General features: G+C 31.5%; 1 protein-coding gene across 12 annotated transcripts in view; it reads left to right on the forward strand.

Moving 5' to 3' along the window:
• The window catches only part of LOC148302291 (RNA-binding protein Musashi homolog Rbp6-like), a 462089-nt gene that overhangs the window by 266313 nt on the left and 173684 nt on the right, over nucleotides 1-22092 (forward strand). For all 12 annotated transcript variants that reach the window (XM_088271829.1, XM_088271832.1, XM_088271835.1 and 9 more), the window contains one exon: nucleotides 18719-18811. In XM_088271829.1, coding sequence (XP_088127955.1) covers nucleotides 18719-18811 — 93 coding nt within the window. The remainder of the gene's footprint in view (nucleotides 1-18718; nucleotides 18812-22092) is intronic.

A 22092-nucleotide genomic window follows, 5' to 3' on the forward strand; every position in this document is an offset into this window, starting at 1 on the left:
TACATTTTGATCTCCGAACAATATAAGTTTTACAAATCAAATTTATAATATTTATCGAAACGCGAGTAAAACAATTGACTTCCAGTTAGGCATTTAATTACAAATGTCAATCCTGGCAACACTATCTTAGATGCCAATATCGAGAGATGGAGATTAAATGCTGTTGTCTTTTTGATGCTGATTTACTTGCCGTTCTTATGAATTAGTATTATTAGTATTATTATTGCTCTGATAATATCTTGGATCACGTATCATCTTCGAACAGTACACCGCATTACACGGCAACATGATTCCAACAGAACTAACACAATATATTTTCTATCCTAACATCGCAAACTTTCGGCAGCTCAGTTAATTTAACTTTCTAAAACTGCTCTGTTGAGTTTGGACATGTTTGTGTTCATCAGTTTGAATGCTTTGCAGTCATAACTAAGCCAATTACTAATGCATTATTGTGTGCATTAAATGATATACAGAGAATAATCCGGTATCCTATGTCCGTTCAACGTTAGCCAAGTATCAGGAATACAAGAAAAAAATATGATAAAATGAGTTTCAAAAAGCTAGAAACCATCGCTATATTCAACCAATATGCACCTAATGAGAATTTTTGGGATTTTGAGTTACATTGAATTCTCTTAAGATTACACAATGCATAATAATTCAACATAATATTTGGCTATATCAGACTACTAGCCGCTGTGTATCAATTGAGTTAAGTTAAAAAGAAACAAGTAGACAGCACATATTTCTACTAAATACGTTAAAATTTACAGTGCTTGTGAAACGATAAGAATTACAACTACAAAATATATGAAATAACATTGTATTGTAATACATTGATAATGATAACTAACAGAAGCTGTCAATGCCGCTGTTACGTTTTACAGATGGCGTTGCCATCGTGGAAAAAAAATATGTTTTAAAAACATTTTTTGAACTGTCACAGGTATATTATAACACGCGTGTTTTTTAATGGAACATTGTGAATCGGTGAATAACTAAGGGAGATTTAAGATATTGCCTAAACGAACTTTATTTATTTATTCATTTAGAATTTTTTTTTAATCATTCAGTAGACTATGAATGACGGAAAATATGTCGGTTATTCCTACATACAATATTGTCAATATAACCTATTAATTATCTTTTTATACATAAAAAATACTTGAGTACAAAATATCTAACCGCGCACAATGAAAGTGGCCCGAGATGCACATGTTCGCAATTCTCAAATATCATTGTCTGACGGCCGACAGTCAGCCCCTACTATATCATGACCGGCTCACACAAATTCAAAACAGGATACAGTCAAAAGTTGTTTTTACAAAACAAAATCACTGTCAAATGTTTTTGTTGACAAAAAACGTGTCGCTTTGAAGTTTTTGAAACAACTCGGCTAAGCTGATTTCCAGTTAAAGTGATTCCGGTAAATCAGAAATCTTATTTTTGTAAACCTTATCTACACGTTTCGTACACAAGCATTTTGTTCATTGATTGTTTATCACGTATAGAACACGTGATCAGCCTTGCGTTTCACAAAACATAAATATTACATTGAAAAAATACGTGTTTTTTTTACTCCCCTGAAAATCGAACCCGGAACCTCTATCACAGCAGCCTGAACAATCGACAATCATATCGTGTTAGGACTTTTGTGTATTTTTTCAATGAAAAATAGTAATCAAGTTATATTCCATAAAATAAATATTTTGCTCAATACCGAATTTAAGAAAGTTGTGCATTTCAGTGATAATAGGGTTTCACGAGGTATGTTTTCATTAGTAGCAAGCTTTTGTGTGTAAACAACATTATGAAGTTTGCACAAAAGATGTTTAACGAACTGAGCGCTAAGGGTTATATGTAAAATTTACAATATAAATAAAAGAATTTCTGACAAGAGAATCACAAAACCTTCTTGAACAACCGTGTATAAATTTCCAACACATTTGTTTGATTTGAAATTGGATACAATTCTGAAAAATATGGGAAGATGTATGATATTTTCGAAACGCGAACAAGTGAGTCCCCTTGGAATAAGTCTAGTGTGTCTAGAACTAAACTTGCAACCCTAGCAATCTCAAGGTCAGACCTTAGAAAACATATAAGTGAATCGCATTCAAATTTTATAGAGGACCGGTACGAGATATTCAAATAACAACGTTTCGAAAATCGTATTCTTCTCCGGCATCTTGTCGAAAGCAATTCAGATTTTTGTTTCGAAAAATTTTAACTTTTTAATTTTTTTTAATTCTCTGGCTTTTATCTGTAGGGCACCGTAACAGATCGAAGTAATGTTAACTTGATTGTTAATTATACGAAGACAAGTTGATTTGTTCTATGTTCCGGTTTCTTGGAAATAGGAGTAAAATATATGTATTTGATGGGACACAAATACTAGATATGAAAAAGATCAGAGTCATTTTTATTACTGGTACATGAGTAAAAGATGTAAAAAACAAAAAAAAATATTGAAAACCATAGAAAAGTATAGCTGGAATGTAAAATGAACTATCAAGATTAAAAACCCAAACTCATATGAACATGTGAAAGTTGTAAAAATTTATCCTAGTATATACGTGTTCCTTGAAGTAGACGTTTAAAAAAATAAAGGTTAAAAAGTCATCGGTATTCGTTTTTTTTAATTGATTAAAATTATCGTGATCGCACAAACAAAGATCGTTATAAGATCACCATTTTCAACTGCGTTAAACGTCTCAGAAATTGTTTTGTATACTAACCTACATAGAGATCGTATCGTTTTCAAATTAAAAGGGCATTCATTTCTTATAAACGAGTTCAAGCAGAAGTCCCCTGATAGTACAAAATAATTAATTTTATAGGCCACATCGTATTTTATAAAGCAGAAAGCTACAAGGAGCTCACTATATAGGTATAAACTGGTCCGATGTAAATAGGGCCAGGTTATGAGGGGAGACATTATTAGGGGCATGAATAGCTTTGAAGGAAGTTCTTTATGGCGTACATAACGCTCGAATACTACCAATAAGGCTAAATTTAAATTATTCGCGTAACGAATCGCTTTTATTTATTAATAAAATGAAGCATATTTACATATAAAAATAATAAAAGTGGAAAAGCCGTAGTGCGACCAACTTTGAGTTGACGCCTCATTTTCACATTTGATTTCAGTTAGCTGCGCAATTACGCCCTTTGTATTATTTCATGCTTATAAATTTTATGCTTAAAAGAATTCTAATTCTTTGACGTCGATTGCTATGTGATTCAAAACACGCACGTTATTGAGATGCACGCGCATTTAGACTATCAAAAACGTTTCATCTGATTGTGAAATTAATAATCAGAGCAGTAATCTACCATGATCAATATAATTCTTTGAACCCAAACACTGATTTAAGACTTTAAAGCTGTTACCAAGATTTTTTTTATGATATGTTAAAATTAAAATTTTCCATAATTCCATCTCAACCCCTTAAAATAACACTTAATATTTTAATTAAATAAAAATAATACGTTTTATATACTTTTTTTCTAAAAACAATTACCAATCGAACATTTTCTATATTGATAAAGGTTTAATATAAACCTTCTTCTTGTAGCAATAATGTGTTTTATTCGTGTTGACATTAGTCTATATGAATAATGAAAAAATAGTATCATTAGGTTAAGGCTACATTAGTGAAATGAAGTCCTATTAGCTTTCATTAATGACGTAACATGAGTATTATATTATACTATATTTTGGAAAGCTCTATTTTGGTATTCACTATAATCGTACTACAAAAGTCGTTGGAGCGGTAAATGGATACGTAATTTAGATTTTATACGAGATTTAAGAATATTCTTCCCAAACTACAGCGCTTTAAATTCTATTTAAACTACATCCGCACATGATATTGATTATGTTTAACCTTGTAATATTTAAAAAAAATCTAATTTTAATTTATAAAATAATTTCGTTTCTTTTGTTTACAAATATAATTTAGTAACATTTTTAAGTATTCAAATATATCTTTATCCAACGGGCACAGTTTACAAATCACAAATCACATATATGCATAGCGTTAACTTGGTTGTTAAAAGTTCGAAAACATGATGATCGCTTCTGTGCTCTAAAACTCTGAAAAGATACAGATGGCTGTAGAGAAGGAGCCAGATATTTCTGATATACTCGTAAGATAAAATATATGGAGGATCAAAAGTTAATATTTAGTAGATTGAAAAAAGGAAAATAGCGGCAAATGGTAGAATTCTTGGGATAGCATACCCATAATCGTATAATTCACATAGAATTGGTACGAGTCTCTTGAGGTTTACTAGCATACCCAAAATATTTTTTAATGATTAAATATTGAATTGTAAAAATAATTAAAAACAAACATTTATAACTTCTTATATAAATGTTAAAACCCTACTATTTATCGTGGGAATTGTATTATTTTTTTTTTAAATCCAGCATTTCTTGGTGGAAAACCGTTTCCATAATAAAACAATATAAATCTGTAACTGTCACTGGTCACTGGTCAAATAAAATAAAAGCTACATAATTTTTATTTTATTATACATATGTGGTCATATAATATTTCCGTATCGTATGGTACATTAAAAAATAATAAAATGTGTTTCATTTTATGTTTATACATAAAATGAAACACATTTTATTATTTTTTAATGGGCTTATGCCCATCTAACCAATCAATTAAAAACAAAAAACAAATTTCTACACATGTACCTACTACATAAAACGGAATCGAGCTTTAAAGCTTGATGTTTTGACAATTTTAACGCGTTCGTTACCTAACCGCGTCACACTTATTGAAAACAGTCCAGACCACCTATATAATATTAATGTCCGTAATACAAATTAATAATTCGGCCTTTCTCATCCTCTCGACTCCGCGAGCGATCTGAAAGAGACGAAAGCCATTGCCTGTTGCGAAATGGTATTAAGAAGGGGGAACCATTTGGCATATAAATTTTTATGTGGCGTCGGGTTATACTATTTGTATTTAGTTACGATTGTGGCTCAGTTCTGGTCAGATTTCATACTCGGCGCTTTAGCAGTCACAGCGCGTCGGTCGATTCATCGAGTTTACAGTACATCAACTCCTATTTTTAGTTTGGATTTTAGAATTATAAATGTGAGAACATTATTTTGTTTTTAAAGTGATTAATTTACTTGTGAAGTTACTCGAATATTGATAAAACGATTAAAGTAAGTAGACTCCCAGCAAGATTCTAGTATGAATTGTTATATATTGCATTTGTTTTACCATCCGCTTCACTATGATTTATTATGAATTCATTGAATTTACGTAAACATTTTTCTCGGAATCGTGAAATGTTTCACCAATTCTGCTTTTCTCGTGTTTATTTTATTCCTTGATTAATGTTTGGCTTTCCAAAGCAGAAACTCATCCTTATATAAGAACGTAGAAAACAAAACGAATACCTTCGTTAATACGGGAATACTTACTTCCCCCTTTCACCGAAGGTTCTGATTTAGTAAAGAAAAACTTCATTAGTACACGCTCCATAAACACGAAGATTTATCAAATCTCGGTTTGTCTTTCTTCTTGCTTAATCAACCAAAAAGTACGTAAATCTTTTCGAATACAAGACGCACACATCGAAAGGAATCGCACACTCGTACAGCTTTGTATCGAAGGACATTTGGATACTTCCGGCAAAGTTCCGACGGCACAAAGCACTCTTGATTTCAGACCAGACGATTAATATACCGGTCTTTAATCACCTATTTGTCAGCCGCCTTTTGACACATAGCAACTTTCAACCCCACTCGTGTATTCTGTCAGCCTCGTGAATCTAAAGCGGCGTGACAGATCGGTTTCCATTAAATCTGATTATGCTACGAGCTATTTCAGTCATACGCTGCTGTTTAGCATAATTCTAATACTCATATAGCAAATGCCTTAAATTACATCGTAACAAATTAAAACTACCCTCGAATATAAGCTCCGTGAAACAATAACTTCCCTCATTTATTAAATGCGACTATTACATGAAGTTGCATATATACCTTAACTCCACTCTGATGGATTATACTTTTTTTAAGGTAAAGTATACCGTATTTCAGCAATTTTCTCTTAAGTCTACAAGCGCCATTTATTGCGAACGTGGACCGAACAATATTTTTGCAAACTAAGTTATTTGTTTTATTTTCCCACTTTCCTTTTTCATAGCAAAAATATGGCGTATGAACACGCAGCTTTACGAATATATTTCACTACCAACAGTATCTTCACCGTGTCTAGTTATCCGCCATTTATCTCAACCGTGTGTGTGTAAGTAGGGCCGTAAGCTAACTCGTGTACATTGTACACGAACCATTATACACACTCGTAAAATACACACAGTTAATAGAATCCTTGTAAAGCGCCCCATCTGTGTGAGTGTATGAGTAAATCTACACAATAGCGGATGTATTGAAAAACTGTGAAAGAAAAAGCTTTGTAAGTGGAGGTATTGGGTATACTTCACATAGCGCAGGAAGGAGTCCGTTAGAGTAAGAATCTACTGACCTTAAAACGTTTTTCTTAATGTAACTAGTCACATGTGTGATTAATAACGTCCGAAAAATAAAGTACACATTTTTTTATATTTTAATCTTACATTTATGATTTTAAAGAGTAACTTCATTTTGTTTCAATTAAAAAAACTTTAAGGCATTAATTTAGATCGCTTTGAAATCGGTTAACGACTAGTCGTAAGGGTGACTCAACGTTAAAAATTATTCTTCATTATCCTTCGCCCTAAACGCCTACACAACATTGAAGGGAAAACCTTTTCAATCCTGATGTTATCAAACAATTCAAACAAAATTACTTCAATTCCATTTAATTCCACGCGATTTTTGAGAGTCGCCTAATCCGGCACGTGGACGAATTTTATCTTAATGCTGATGAATCCAATTGGACAAAGCATTACTTCATACGACCGTCATTTATGTTCTCTTTGTCGCGCGAGCTCGGTAATGGCGGCCCTGCTAGGGCACAATAGAGAATGAATGCTGTCATTTTGTTCTCATCATTCCTTCTCCCGAACCGGGAACCAAGAAAGGCCTTTGCTTAACATTTTTAGCTCACTAAGTAAAAACAGTATTCTCCACAGTAATAACATTAATTTTCGTTATATTAAACGATCGCTCGTATTCATAAAAAAGTGTTTTTTTAATCATTATTACGCAATAATTATTAATCTAATCTGAATAAATATTTTTAGTGGGTACGGGGTAAAGAATTTTATTGAAACATTGTGTTTTTTATGTTTTTTGATCCAAATGAAAAATTTATATTTCAATAATGTATTTGAAATTAAAATGAATTTGAAATATGTATATTTTTTCGAAACAGTTTTCCATGAAAAAAATATTTTCGTAATAATCTAAGATTTTGTTTAGAAAAATAAGTCAAATAATTTAAATTAATTAAATGTAATATGTAGATAAATATTGATAAGTAATTAATACGTTTTTATTTTACTCCTTTCTCAAAATATCCATTCCTACAATTCTTTCAATATAACAAATAAATGAACGGAATAATTTATATATTTTTGTTAATTTATCCCTTTTTAACAGACGTTCTGAATCATTAAGAGTTACAAAAACAGTTTTTACCGATTTCAGACCGACTTTCGATGTATTGCCCTACCACTGGTTTGCACTAGCTTTGCACTCAAGTAATCTACCATTTAAAGAAATATTTCTTTCACATATAATTCACATATAATTCTATTTAAATTATTATCATCATCTACAAAATAAATTGCCGAATAATTTACAGGCTCTACTCAAGCTATTAAAAGGTAGCTATATAGACACTGAACTCTAAAACTGGCGTAGCGGGTTCAATTTCAAATTGGAAAATGAATTCAATAAATATTTATGTGTGGTAATTTAGAAATAATCGGCTCTTTCAGAAAACTCACTGGTTAAAAGGTGAAATAAATTATCTGTTTATGAAATAATATATTAACAATTACTGATGAAATTCTTCCTAGAAAATAATTTGAAAGATCAATCTTTAATTTAGAAAGCAATCTTTTGAATTTATCAGTCAAGTCCGATTTGAATGAACTGTACGAACGATCAACATTAAGAATATTAAATTCCGCAATGTTTGGCTTGTTTTGGTACTTAGGCTAAGGAAACATCTGTTCATGAAAGGCATCCGTCTCTATAGAAATAAATCAAGGTTATTAAATGGGACATCGCGCTTCCCCTTTATACAGCCTGTTTGTATATAAAGCAGTGGTTTCATTCTTTTTGATCTTAAACACCACGTTTCTCAAAATCTTACAGCGGCGACCTAATTTTTGCTATTTAGATCTAAGCGTATTTATTAAAATATAATTTTCAATATTTAGACAGAAAAGCAAGTTTACACAAAATAATTTCATTAATTGATTTGCCCGTTAATTTTGGTGATATTATCCATTTTAATTTTAATTTCGCTTGGTAAGTGCTAATTTTTATTAAAATCTATTGCAACTCATGTTTCGTTCGATACATTCAAGATCATTATCAAACGGTGATTGATTATGATGCTAAATGCATCTTAATACGTCTCACAACAGATTGTAAGAAATAGTGGTAAGTATATACCACTATTTCTTAAATTTATATTTAAGAAATAGTGGTATATTTAAGAAAAAGTGGTTAATATAAAAATATTTATTACATTTTTTTCAAATCTTAATGAATTACAAAGATATTCAGGGATAAAATTCGAATTTTATGGTAATTCGTTTTTTTTTTACCGGTAGAGTGCAAAAATAGTGCATACCCAAGGTGTCTGCACATCACGGCTATGGGGTGTATTGTTATAAATTGCATCTGTTATACCCCGCGCCGGACGTAATGAGGTGTGAAGCAGATAAGCACCCTGCACTATGGACCCCTACACAGCCATGTACCTCCGTCCACCCTATGCGGTGTAATCTAGATACCGCCATACACCACGCCAGACTCTCGAGATACCGCCATTTGCCGGATATCGATATTCACTTGACGATGCATTATTCCATTGTCTCCGTTTTTTCCTCCCACGGTTTGTGAATTTTCCCTGTAAATTGATATCGAGGCATTTTTTTTAATTACCTAACGTCCAAGTGACTCTGAAATCTAGCTACGGCTTATGCAACACCGTTTATCATGTCCCTACTCAGGCTTCAACATTATAAGTTTCATAGCCTATGCCTACTTGTGAGTGGATTTACTCTTTATGTTTAAAGTTACTATAATTTCATGTAATTCATGAGTGAAAATTCTAGGCAAAAACACTCGCTGATATCGAGCCAGTTGCAGCGTACAGTATTTAAAAGGTGTTAGGTTGTGGTCCCAGCGAGTGTTTTTGCCTAGAATTTTCACTTATGAATTACATAAAATTATAGTAACTTTAAACATAAAGAGTAAATCCACTCACAAGTAGGCATAGGCTATGAAAGTTATAAAGTTGAAGCTTGAGTAGGGACATGATAAGCGGTGTTGCATAAGCCGTAGCTAGATTTCAGAGCCACTTGGACGTTAGGTAATAAAAAAAAAGGTTGTGGTCCCATGGTTAGTGTCGCGGACTCTTAAGTCAGTATTTTTGCGTTCGAAATCGCTCTACCACAATTTGATACCTTTTTTAAACAATGAGCCGCTTAAGATCACAAAAATAATCAAAATAAAAAAAATGACAAATTCATGTTAAACTGGCAGTGCACAATGGAGTTCAAGTACCAACCCTAATGTATAGAAGTGGACCAAGAAGTTGGCAAAAGAATGATGGAATAAGACTAAATGCAGTCGAAATGCGATGTCTCAGACAAAACGATGTATGACATATGTTCGAATGGTGAAATAATCAAAGAATGCAAAACCAAGATGAGCATTGTCGATAAAATTTAGAAAAGTGTGTTGGATGGTTTGGACGTGTGAAGGAACGAATGAGAAAAGAACAATAAACAAATCGGGCGAATTAAGTCGAAAATAGGAGCAGAGGAAGATCGAAGAAAACTTTGCATGATCAAGTATGTCAAATACTTGAAGGTCAAGAATAGAAATTATAGGCGGGTATGTATGTGGAAATGTCAGAATGTGGAAGAAGTGAAGAATGTTTGCAAAGACAGTGTGGTGTGGCGTTCTTTTCTCCCTGCCGTCCCCTTTCAATCATTGGTGTCACGGTAAGTTAGTTAAGTTTTTTCTCAAATTTTTATTTATTCTTATGTATGGTTCTTTCATTAGTGGAAGTTTTATTTAATTCGTGCTTATTCCACACAAATATTTATTTTCTCTTCTTTATATTTTTGTAAAAATATCATTCGTAAAAATGTTATTTTCGTATTCACCGCTGTTATTTACAACGCTGTTGGGTATTATTTTTGATAAAATATTTTAAAAATATTAATGTCAAATATTTTTTAATCAGTTGTTATTTTCCATAAATACCGTAATATAAGGTAGGTCTTATACCATAATTGCTTCTTTATTTAAAACTTCCCCACAATTATATTAGATTGAAGGCATCATAAATTAAGGAAACGGCAAAGAAAATCTCGGTACTAGGAACGGTTCGAAATATAATAACATTTTCAATTAAATCCTGCGATCCTACCAAATATTTGCCTTGATGAATATAGCTCAGTTTACACTTTTCAATTATATTTTCCCGCCAACGGATTCCGACGAGCTTTTCCCGCCCTGTAAAAAAGCGCGCCATTCGGCATAACTCGGCGGCCGATTATCGTGTTTGCCCTTTCGTTTTGGGGCAGCGCGGATTCGTTTGTTTATCCCTTGTTAACGGCGTGATTTCTGTTTACACGATCGGATGTTCCACATCCTTTGCATCTGCACTAGACTCGGGTCTTTTGTGAACATTTGGATCTTAAATACCCGTTCATTTGCACTGATTCAGTGAACGAATCCCAATTTTGAGTGAAACTCGTTCACTTTAGCTGATATGTACACTAATTAACCAAACCACAAATTTATCTTTTTACTAGTTCGCTGATTCATGGATCAACCGGTTGCCTAGAAATTTATAAGTAAAAAATAAAAGGTTTTAAAAAAATAAATCGACTTTTGTATCATTGATCGTCGTTGTCGATATATTTTGCAAAAAAAAAACTTCATCCTCACCGATAGAAGATTTCTTTATTTGAAAAATGTCTAAAAACAATAAAAAATGGTTTTTACAAAAAAATGGAATAAAAAATTAGGTTTCATTACAAGAAGATTTCCCGAGAACCTTTTTTTAGATCACCGCCCCAAAATTTATCCGCAAATCCATGAATCAGTGAAAAATCGATAATTCTCTGCCCTCATCCGGCGAAAGACCCATCGTTCAAGTGATCCGGTCTTACTGAACGGATTACTAAAGTGATACAAATCCACTAATGCGGATCTTCTGAATGACCGGATCTTACTCACCTTTAAACTGTAGGCGCTCCAAAAATAGTTCTCCATAAAATATTTTTCGTTAAATCCTTAGTATGCGTGTTCCGTAGTTAAAGAATTTATCCCAAAGTGTTAATGTGCGAAATATTGTTGGTGTTTTATTTACTTGGTATTTAAAATACTTCATTTTTGAATAACTTCTTATAAATTCTTCATCAATACGCAATAAGCGTATCTTTTCTGCCATTTTAAACAGTAAAAATGTAACTGCCTAATTCATTTTTAAAGCAATATTATAATTTGCCAGTATAAAAGTTAGAATGACATTTCGCAATATCAAAAATGGTTTAATTTGTAAGCACTCTTCTCGGGAATGAATTACCTTTTAAATGTATAAAGACCGGAGGTTTTATTATTTCCTTTCAAAGTAAGGGGCCTGTATCACTTTGAAACATTTCTCTTCGCCAAAAATTTTATGGATACAGAAATTCAAATTTCAAAAGTATAAAAAGTGTAAAAAAATTCACCCTCATATTTTATTTAATAACGTAAATGAAACTCCCTAAAGGACACATTTCTACAGCGCACATAGGCAAAAATTCAAGAACTCAGGGCCAAAACCTTCGCTACGGAAATAGTAAAAGACTAGACAAGGAAACCAAAATATTTTATACAAGTTTCATAACAACTTTCTAAAAAGAACAACGGAATGTAGTGAAATCCAGATAATATGAATATTAAGCATTTAACTTTTTTTTTAAATTAGAGACGTATAAAAAAATTAAAAAAATAGCTGTTTATTTAATTTGAATATTAAGTTTTTCAGTAAGTTATATTCAAGCGTTTGTTCTAGTCTAACATGAAAAGCTTATTAACAGGTTGGACTCGATAGTAAAGATTTAACAATCTGCTTTCCTCAAAGTAGGTAATACGAAGACTGATAAGCTTAACATTTGTGGAGGAAAATGGTGGATTCTGTTTTTGGTAAGTTGGAAGATATTGCTTCTTAGAAATAAGCCCACTAACGTACATTTTTCTGTATATGAAGTTAAGATTAAAAAAATAAAATTTGGGCCTAAAAAATGTGGTGTTACTCCGAATATCATGAATAGACCAGATCGTGAACAAGGCGTGTGACAGATGTAAAAAAATCGGATCGGAAACTCATGACATCATACCAAAGAAAATGGAAATATAAAAACATTGTACCATTGTAAAAAGTATTAAACCTCTTTTAATTTATTTAAAGGCATTTCTCGAAAACAATAACAGTAAAATTTTGGGTAATTTTGTAATTACGGATTTTGTTCAGACGCCTGTAATATTCTCGCTTGAGTGCGGCGATACCGCACTGCCCTGAATATTCCGATTCCGGACAAAAAAGTGTCAGAAATTAAAATAACGAATCGCGAAAATATCATTTTTTCCCCGGCGGTGCGGGATTAGCCTCGCCAGCAGGAGACGGGGGAAGAAGCCTCCCCTTCCCTCCGACCCCTCCGCAGCCATCGCAGGTCCTTCGTCTAATGGTAACATTTACATTCGACTCGCACTCATATATTTCTCTCACAAATGCGTAAATGTAGATTTTTATTTTCGAGTCTCCGTAAAATGCCTCAAAGTGCGACGCTTGCCAGTGTGTGGAAAGTGTCAGGTGAGATCTAAATGATTGTATTTGGTGATCACTATAATCGTATATTTTTCTGTCACCGACATTCACCATACTGCAGCACGTTTAATACTTTTGGCTATTTTCCAATTAAATATACACGTTAAGAAAACTCTAGGACCAATTTAAGAACTCCAATAAAGACAGTTATAAGGTTTTTTTCTTCCCTTAACTGTGAATCATATTTATTTTGCCACATCAACATCATAGATTCAATAAAATCACAAAAAATAATGAAAATGTTTTCGCATTATTTGTAATGCATTAAAAACTGTAAATACGTCTTTAAATATATAACTGTATTTAAAAATTCAAACATATCTTTTGAGTTATTTGTAACGTTCTTTATTTTTTCTTCCATAATTTCCATTAAAGAATACTTTGCTTAAAATATTGCGTGTCACAAAACCTTGAAGGTATTTTAAAGAAAACAGTTAAAGGAAAACGTTTTGTTTGTTCGATCGCTGAAAGGACTTTCCGATGTTAATTTGTGGCAAAGAAAATATTTTCGTTAATAACGAATTCTTTCTTTTCTTCAAATAACATCATAGCTTAAAAAACACCTCTAAATAGAGCGAGTGTATATTTCGACAGAATACTTTCGGTATTTCCCTCCATTTTTTATCCTTCGTCGAAATTTCGACATAGAAAATAACTCGCAGCGGTTTCCATGAAGCAGGATCATAGGCTTTACAACTTTAGGGTCCGCCACCGCAAAAACTCTCGGGACCACACGTTTCAATTATATACATTAAATGTAATGAAAATCTCAAACAAAGCGTGTATATAAATACTTATTTTAGCTTCGCTTCATCCGAAAATAATCGGTATCATAAATTTTAAATCCGTAATAACTCAATATAAACTTTTAAATCTCAACTTTTGAAATATTTCATAATTTCGGAATTTTATTATTTTTTCTGTTGAAAAGTAAAATTGTTATTTTTAGAACAGTGAATATTTATTGGTGACCCATTTACTGTAATCATATTTTTTATCAATATCTTCAACAGGAAACATTACGAAAATAACTATAAATAAATCAAATCTCTTTCTTGTCGACGATTCCATTTTTTATGTTTGAGGAAAACTGTGTTTCGATATTCATCAAATTTATATTGTAAACAGTGAACACAATTCATATATCATCTCTGTGATTTAATAGAAGAAACAATTTATTTAAAAATACACATTAGACATTATATCCGTTGATAAAAAGGTAATTTTAATGTATTATAAACAAACAAAATATTCAATAGGCTTATATCATATCCAAATAGAAATGACGGCGAAGGGGCTAAAATATTAAAATAATTCTTTTGACTCGATACCGTATAACGAAGGACTGTCTTACATTTGATCAAAACACGCATTAAAAAAATACATTTACTACATAATAAAATAATCCAATTGGTTTCGTTAAGCTTATTTTGTACTAAAAAATGTGTAAACATTTTTTTAGATTGAGTTTTATAAATCCCTTCCAACGCGAAATAGCTGTAAGAATAAAAGATAAATTGAATACAATCAAAACTCGTGTTTTGATTTATATTAATAATAATAAATTATAGAATTTCGCTAATTTAATTAAACGCTAATTTATTTATTATTGAGTTGCAACCGCCTGCATATGTGTTGCGAACCAATTAAAGGATTCAAGGGAGTATTGCGTGAATGACTAACTATACAATAAATCCACATACATATAACACACAAACATAATATATTATGAATGTTGGTACAACAGATATCTCATGCGGATTTCGTATGCGGCGGTATTTTTTCGCTTACAAAACTAAATGCCATTTAATCCAAGAAGTTTTATGGGAAAAAGATGACTCGGCAATTTATCAAGGAAAATATACGAGTGAGGATCGCATTTAAAAAAATACATATATATCATCTTATATTACAGCGCGAAACGTTTCGATGAGGGATTTGAAGTTTTAAAAAATGTACACATGTGGTCTTTATGCTTTGCAAATATTTTCAATAAAATTCAATCAATGTTGGTATCATGAAATATTTATTTCGTAATTGTTCGTCGAGATCACAGATTTGTATATTTTATGTGATGTAAGGTTGATGAGAATAGACGATTGTAAAATAACCTTTAAGATGTTCCGGCTATTTTGTTTGTATCGTGGCCTACCAAAAATGAATAAAGTGACATCTTGTATCTCCTTTTTGTTTAAAAGCACTGTTCGGGAAAATAAACTCCCTTACTTGAAGTTACGGAGATAAGCCTTATGTTTCATTCTAATTTGGTTTGTCGGGGCACCGGGCACGTTCCCGGAGCTCGTTTATCCCCAATTTCTATTAGTAGCTTAAATCTTATTGAATTTCCACTTTGCCGCCTTTTTCATCCTTCTCTTTCTCCCGTCTGTTCACTTTTTTTTACTTTCGCTCTCCTTTTATTACCAGTTTTTGTCGATACGCGTTGAATATTCCTTTGTTCGTCGCTCTCATCGAGATTCGCAAGCAGCCGACGATACGACTCAGGGTTACTCTACGAATCAATTAAAAGGATTTCCCTTCTCCATGATTTGGGGGTATTATAGCCCGGCAGTATATTTCATTCTATCGTCTTCCCGGAAAAAAAACACAATCACTGTTCCTTTTACTTTCATAATAAAAACTGATCCCTTTTCAGTCGTATTACTTACTCAGATAATGGGAGTTTAATAAAAATATCAATCGTTCTACGAAAACAATCATTCAGTCCTCAAAAGAAATTTTAAGTTATTTTTCTTCCAGTAGGTACTAGGTAATATGTAAATACATATTATTTGATGATAAAAAACACATTCTGCACTCATTTTTTTTTATTATATCCTTTTTTATGCATTTACTCGTGTGGATATATATATATATATATATATATATATATATATATATATATATATATATATATATATATATATATATATATATATATATATATATATATATATATATATATATATATATATATATATATATATATATATATATATATATATATATATATATATTTATATATATATATAAATATATATATATATATATATATATATATATATATATATATATATATATATATATATATATATATATACTTAAATATATATATACATATAGTTCCATGAATGATGTATGAAGAAATGAAATTTTCTGATAAAATATGGTAGTTTCGCCGTAAATCTCTCTTGGCCGCGATCTTCCGCCCTGTTAATTCCGCTGTCCGAACGCGTCCTAACCGCCTCGAGAACCGCCGCTAGATTTATTAGCAGTTGAGCCAGCCAATGATGGCTATCACATTTCATTCCATGCTAATCAACATTAAAAATACATTAAGTGTAAGGTTGCCGATCCCACCCGAACTAATGACAGCCGGCAGAACGGAATGGTTGTAGCGGGGCAAGTCATACATAGCTTCCATACCGAGGGTGGAGATTTTTTGGCTTGTTAAAATAATCAATCCATTCATTTTACTTTTTAACTATTTACAAAATATTTTAAGCATTAGCTTCACTCAACCATTTTTGTTATAATTTAAAATTAAAACATATTTTGTACAATAAAAAAAGAAATATATTGGATTTTCACTCTTCCTATCATTTAATGTTCACTTTGTGTAATACCACTTTTAAAGTAGTATTACACAAAGTGAACGATGAGTTACGGAGAGTGTTATATTACCATATCACAAAGTTAACAATGCTTTTAATATACAAAAGATATTAGATTTTCTATTATGTTATGAATTACCAATATAACACGGTATGATATGATACTAGTAAAATACACTATCTTCAACATTATTCATTCTTTAAAAATAATTTAAATGGCTAAGGTATTTAATAAGAAAAACAATAGAATCAATGTTGCATTGAAGAAAATTATAAAATATTGGATTTTTAGACTTGGGGATCTCTTCAAATGCTTCAAACTTCAAAGGAAATTTTGTGTTTTAATAAGTCGTTAGGTTCTGAGCTTTTTCACAAATATTTTCACGGTTCATAAGTCTTTTATTTAGGAGACAGCAGATATTTTGGAGAATAAAAATAATTAGAGATATTGAGGATCTCGATCTGTATAAACAATTAAACTGCGATTCAAACAAAATCTTATCCTCGTAAAATAATATCCGCGCTTCGCTAGACATTGAGGTTTTATATAAAATACTCTTAAACAGAAGAAAAAAGAGATTAGGCTTCCCACAAATGAACCCTCATTTCGTTTTCAAATGGTCATTATCAATCACAAAAGCCCTCTGTCATTCACAGTGATAGCAATTCTTTTCAACTTGTTTCAACGCCGCAAACATCTGTGCTTTTATAAAAATGAAAAAATCTCGTAGAAGTTTTTAATTAATAATTACTCTATAATTCCAGCCTAAATTATTTCTTTTACAGGTCTTAAAACATAATCATTAATATTTGCGCTTAAAATTGCGTTTCTACACTTTATGTTATACAATTTTTTTCTTATCGTGAAACTGCCTGTTATTTCATTTAAATACGTTAAGCGTATTTTTTTTGTTAAATAAATAAAACACTTTCTTTTAATACTCGTCTTTATGGTATTTATTTTGTTGAAGGAATGGAGGGTAAGTTTTGTTAAGTTGAAATTGGGACTGTACTTAAATCCTTAATACCTTGTTACCTCGAGTGTAAATATTCCGATGGTTTCGTTGTAGCGATGGCTGCTGTCGATCTCAGAAATTCTCCTCCCTCCTCATTCGGAACAACTCCGTTTCAGTTTGCGGAGACGGCTTAATTTTAATCCGAACTTCTTAAATACCTGTAATTTCCCTCAGCCATCCAGCGTTGGTAGTCGCGGTTAATTGTTTGACTCCCCGACAACTCGCTCGGAGGTGATATAAACCCTGGCCTGTGAATTCAGAAAAGAAAACTTTTCCCTTTCCAGCTATATAAGGACTGCATAATGAATGAACGGTAATTATTCTTACGTCCCCTTCCCTCTGTCCGCTTTTATTTTCTCCTTAACCTCCCCTCTTCCCGCCCTCGGCCGCTAGTTTTTATTGCGCCTTCGGTGATTCGAGTATGCAAAACGCGAAGCGCGCTCGCTTTTATTGTGGATTTGCCAGCGTTTACTTTTACGCAGTAAAAAAGCCATAATATTCTTCGCCCTGTTGAAAACTGCTTTCGGGCATCATTCTCTTCTTCAATGTTAATGACACTATTCCCGATCTATACCTCGTCACATTAGAAGACGTTACGAGCCCTTTACGACATATCCTTTCTCACACTTTTAACTCTCTGCGGTTTGTCGATTTACTGATATACATACTTACATGTCAACTGGGTTTAATTTTTGTAATTCTTGTTTTTTAACTTAAGAATTTGGTTAAATTTGTTTAATCCTTATCTTAGTTTTCTCAAAAAGTAAAATAAATAAACGTTTTCATGATAATGAAAAAAAAATTAAAAAGTATAAAAATACTTATCATTTTGTCTGGCGACAAGTACGAGTAAACCTTTTAAAAATTAATAATAATACGTGATTTCTTACTAAACACAACTGTTTCTATAAATCAAATATTTATGCAGAAAGTGAATTTAATTTGATTTGTTTCTTGTAAAATCACTAAACAAGCACATAATAAGTTGAGGCAATTTAAAAGTTGTTATTTCTTATTATAACACCGTATAATTACTTTTCAGATGGTTACCAGGACAAAGAAAATCTTCGTAGGTGGGCTGTCGGCTCCTACGACGCTGGAGGACGTAAAGAACTACTTTGAGCAGTTTGGACCGGTAAGTTTGCATTATTATTTGTTATCGTGTTTTTTCACGATTTTTTATTAAAGATGATCAAACCAAGAAATCTTTTACTTTGCTGCACGGGTAGAAAATACTTTAGCATTAACTATTTATAAATTTGTTGGTTACAAATACTTCTTTATATTATTTTTGAAACGCTTAAATCTTTACTCCAAAAATAAATTTTTGAAACAACAGAGTAACACCAGGTTAGCAAAAAATTTTGGATTGTAAATAAATAAAAATATATTTATTTTCAAATGTCAATATAATGTTTGTTTAAATGTTAAAAATATACTTTTTAGAGATAGATCGGATATTTTTGTAACAAAGTAATTAAAATAATATAAATACTAGATTTCTCACCATTTTCATTCCTGAAAAGAGTAACATTGAACACCTTATATTTTGAATAATTCCGAAAATCTTCCAACATTCAATCCTTATACCACTCTCCCAAACAGTAAGCAATGTGAAGCTTAATTACGAAGTTTCCCGATAAAGGTTTTTTGCCAATCTCGAGTGTTGCGCAGATGGAGATACTTACACACATTGGGGGAGGAAAATCCCCAATAAATGTACCCTAATCTTCTCTAATTATTGTGAGCTACTTCCATCCCTTTTTTGGGTTTTGATTTTTCCCAACACCGCTCTATCTTCCCAAAGTTCCCGATATCCTCTTCATTGTCTCGGTTTATAATCAAAATGAACCTTTTTATCAGTTTAAGCAGAGCCCGGGATTTTCTTAAGGGTAGGTATGTATATCCTTTGGCCAAACTTCTAAATCCTCTATTTGGATTTTTTAATATTAAAAAAAATATATTCACATTACAATCCTTTATTAGGGTGGAATTGTAAAAGTATAATAAAACGTGTACGGTTATCGTCGTGTAGTTAGTGGTAAGTGTTCCGGACTCTTATCCGGAGTTTCTAGGTTTGAACCAACTCCAACACAAAATTGACACATGTTTTCAAAAATGTACCACTAATTCTCACGAAAAAATAATAAAATTTGTGATTTTTGTGATTAAAATTAAAACACAAGTATTTATCTTTAAAAAATACAGTAAAAATTTAACACCTCTTTTTTTTATATTACATTCCATGTAAATACCTACGTGTATCATTTAAATTTTGGAATATTATAATAATCATATTTTCCTATATTATGATCGTTTATATTACAATGATTAAAGAAAACACTTGTTTTATACCACTTGAGTTTTATTAAAGACTACATGTTTCGGAAGTGAAACTTCCATCATTCAGATCTGTATAATAATAAGTTATTATACAGACCTAAATGATGGAAGTTTAACTTCTGAAACATGTAGTCTTAAATAAACTCAATTTGTATAAAACAAGTGTTTTCTTTAATCATTGTAACGTGTCTTACCACAAAGTTAATGCCGAAACATTTAATAAAATATCGTTCATATTAATTAATTAAAATATTTTACTTTTTCGTTCAATTTGGTTATGAAATAACTAGAAACGTTTTTACACAAAATTACAGATTTTTATGGTGTCCAGTTTCCAGGCATTTTTCCCTCAACTGGCTAATAATGGCCGGATTAGGAGCGCTTCTACAGGGTCGGTGCGCGGTAATGGTCCGACCAACAAAGTCTGTTTCAATTTGCCGGCTTTAAAAATAGTTAGGTGCGCTGGGGGCATTAATAATTTTAATCGCCGAAAACTCCGGCGGCGGCTTACGTGCAAATTAAATCCTTCTTTATTGCTCACTGCTTAAAACTGAGAAATGGCTCCACATGCCCACATAACGTATGCAATGCTAAACGAAACTGTTGAGGGTGTTTATTGGCCGGACATATTTGTGTAACATATTTTTAAAATACTTTGAAATCGTATTTTAAAGCTTATCATCAAACTTTGTGATGATTTAAATAAACAATAAAATATTTGTCGATTCGCATTCAGTTTTCAAAAACAACAGGTCGACTTATATTTTTTAATTCCTACATATTTAACGATTTCATTTTTTTTAAATCGAATATTAAATTAATTTGAATATCCAAAAATAAATTAAACTCATAAAAAATGGAAATAATTAAAATCATTTTGAAATGAAAACGTTAAATTATGTATATTTTAATTACAGTATTGGCAAATTCATATACAAAATAAGACGAATGAACGCAAAAACAACATATTTTTTGTCACAATCGTTTAAAATGTGTTTTCTAGTGAAAACATTTCTATTCACCCTTATACGCATCTATTGGTACATGGGGCACTGTATCGTATCGAGGCAAAGTTACGTATATACGATATTTTCTTTCGAATAAATTGAAACTGTTTTTATTACTCTATCAGTCTTCTTTATAACGCTTTTTCTGGAGCAATTCTTTTTCACTTCCGTTCGATTTTCGACAAAGATTACAAACCGCAACGTTTTTCCTTTTTCTCTACAAAATGATACCAATATCATATCTCAAATATTTTGGAACTCAATATTTAGAAGGGAATAAGGGAATATCATGTATGTTTCCCCCTTAAAACCTCTAAAAACTTTTAGTCTCAGAAGAGAACTTGTCTACTAACCACGCATTACTGTCATTCAAAATTTCTTGTTTTAAAACGTGTATGGGATATTTTATATAAGGGTTTCACATAAACTTTTATTTCTTGTTGAAATATAATTCAACTGTTTCATACTATGAACATACATCTTACAAACACTTATCGAAACATATTTTCGCTACTAGTTTAATTAAAATGAAATATTTATATTTAATATTAACATCTACATAGATACGAAAATTCATGAAATAACAATGCAATCGAAAACATTGAAATGCTTATTCACTCAAGAAGTGCTTATTTACTCAAGTCAAGAAGCACGTTGCCCGCCATGAGTAATATTTAGTGTCGATGTAACGTAACAGATGGCGCTACCATTGCGATAAAAAATATGTTGTACCTAAATTTCAAACCATCTAGTGTATTTTAGGAGATTTTAGATTTTAAACAAACGAATATTTACATTTTCATTATATAGATATGTAGCTGAAAATAAACATAAAATTATTTTTATACAATTTTCTTTCCTTTCTTGTGAATTTTTATCTTTAAAATTGTATCAAAAACAAAACGTCTCAAAGGTTAAAAGATATTTTATTTATCAAAATTACTCTTTTTTATGAAACGATTACGATTTTGTACATTAAAACATATAAAATCATACTTACCAACTTACCATCACGCCACTTCACCGCAGTGGTAGGCAGAAAGATTAGAACGCCTCATCAACCTGC

This window comes from Brachycentrus maculatus, unplaced genomic scaffold, assembly GCF_059751285.1.
Source record: "Brachycentrus maculatus isolate JH-2025_06_01 unplaced genomic scaffold, ASM5975128v1 h1tg000465l, whole genome shotgun sequence".
Taxonomy (NCBI): domain Eukaryota; kingdom Metazoa; phylum Arthropoda; class Insecta; order Trichoptera; family Brachycentridae; genus Brachycentrus; species Brachycentrus maculatus.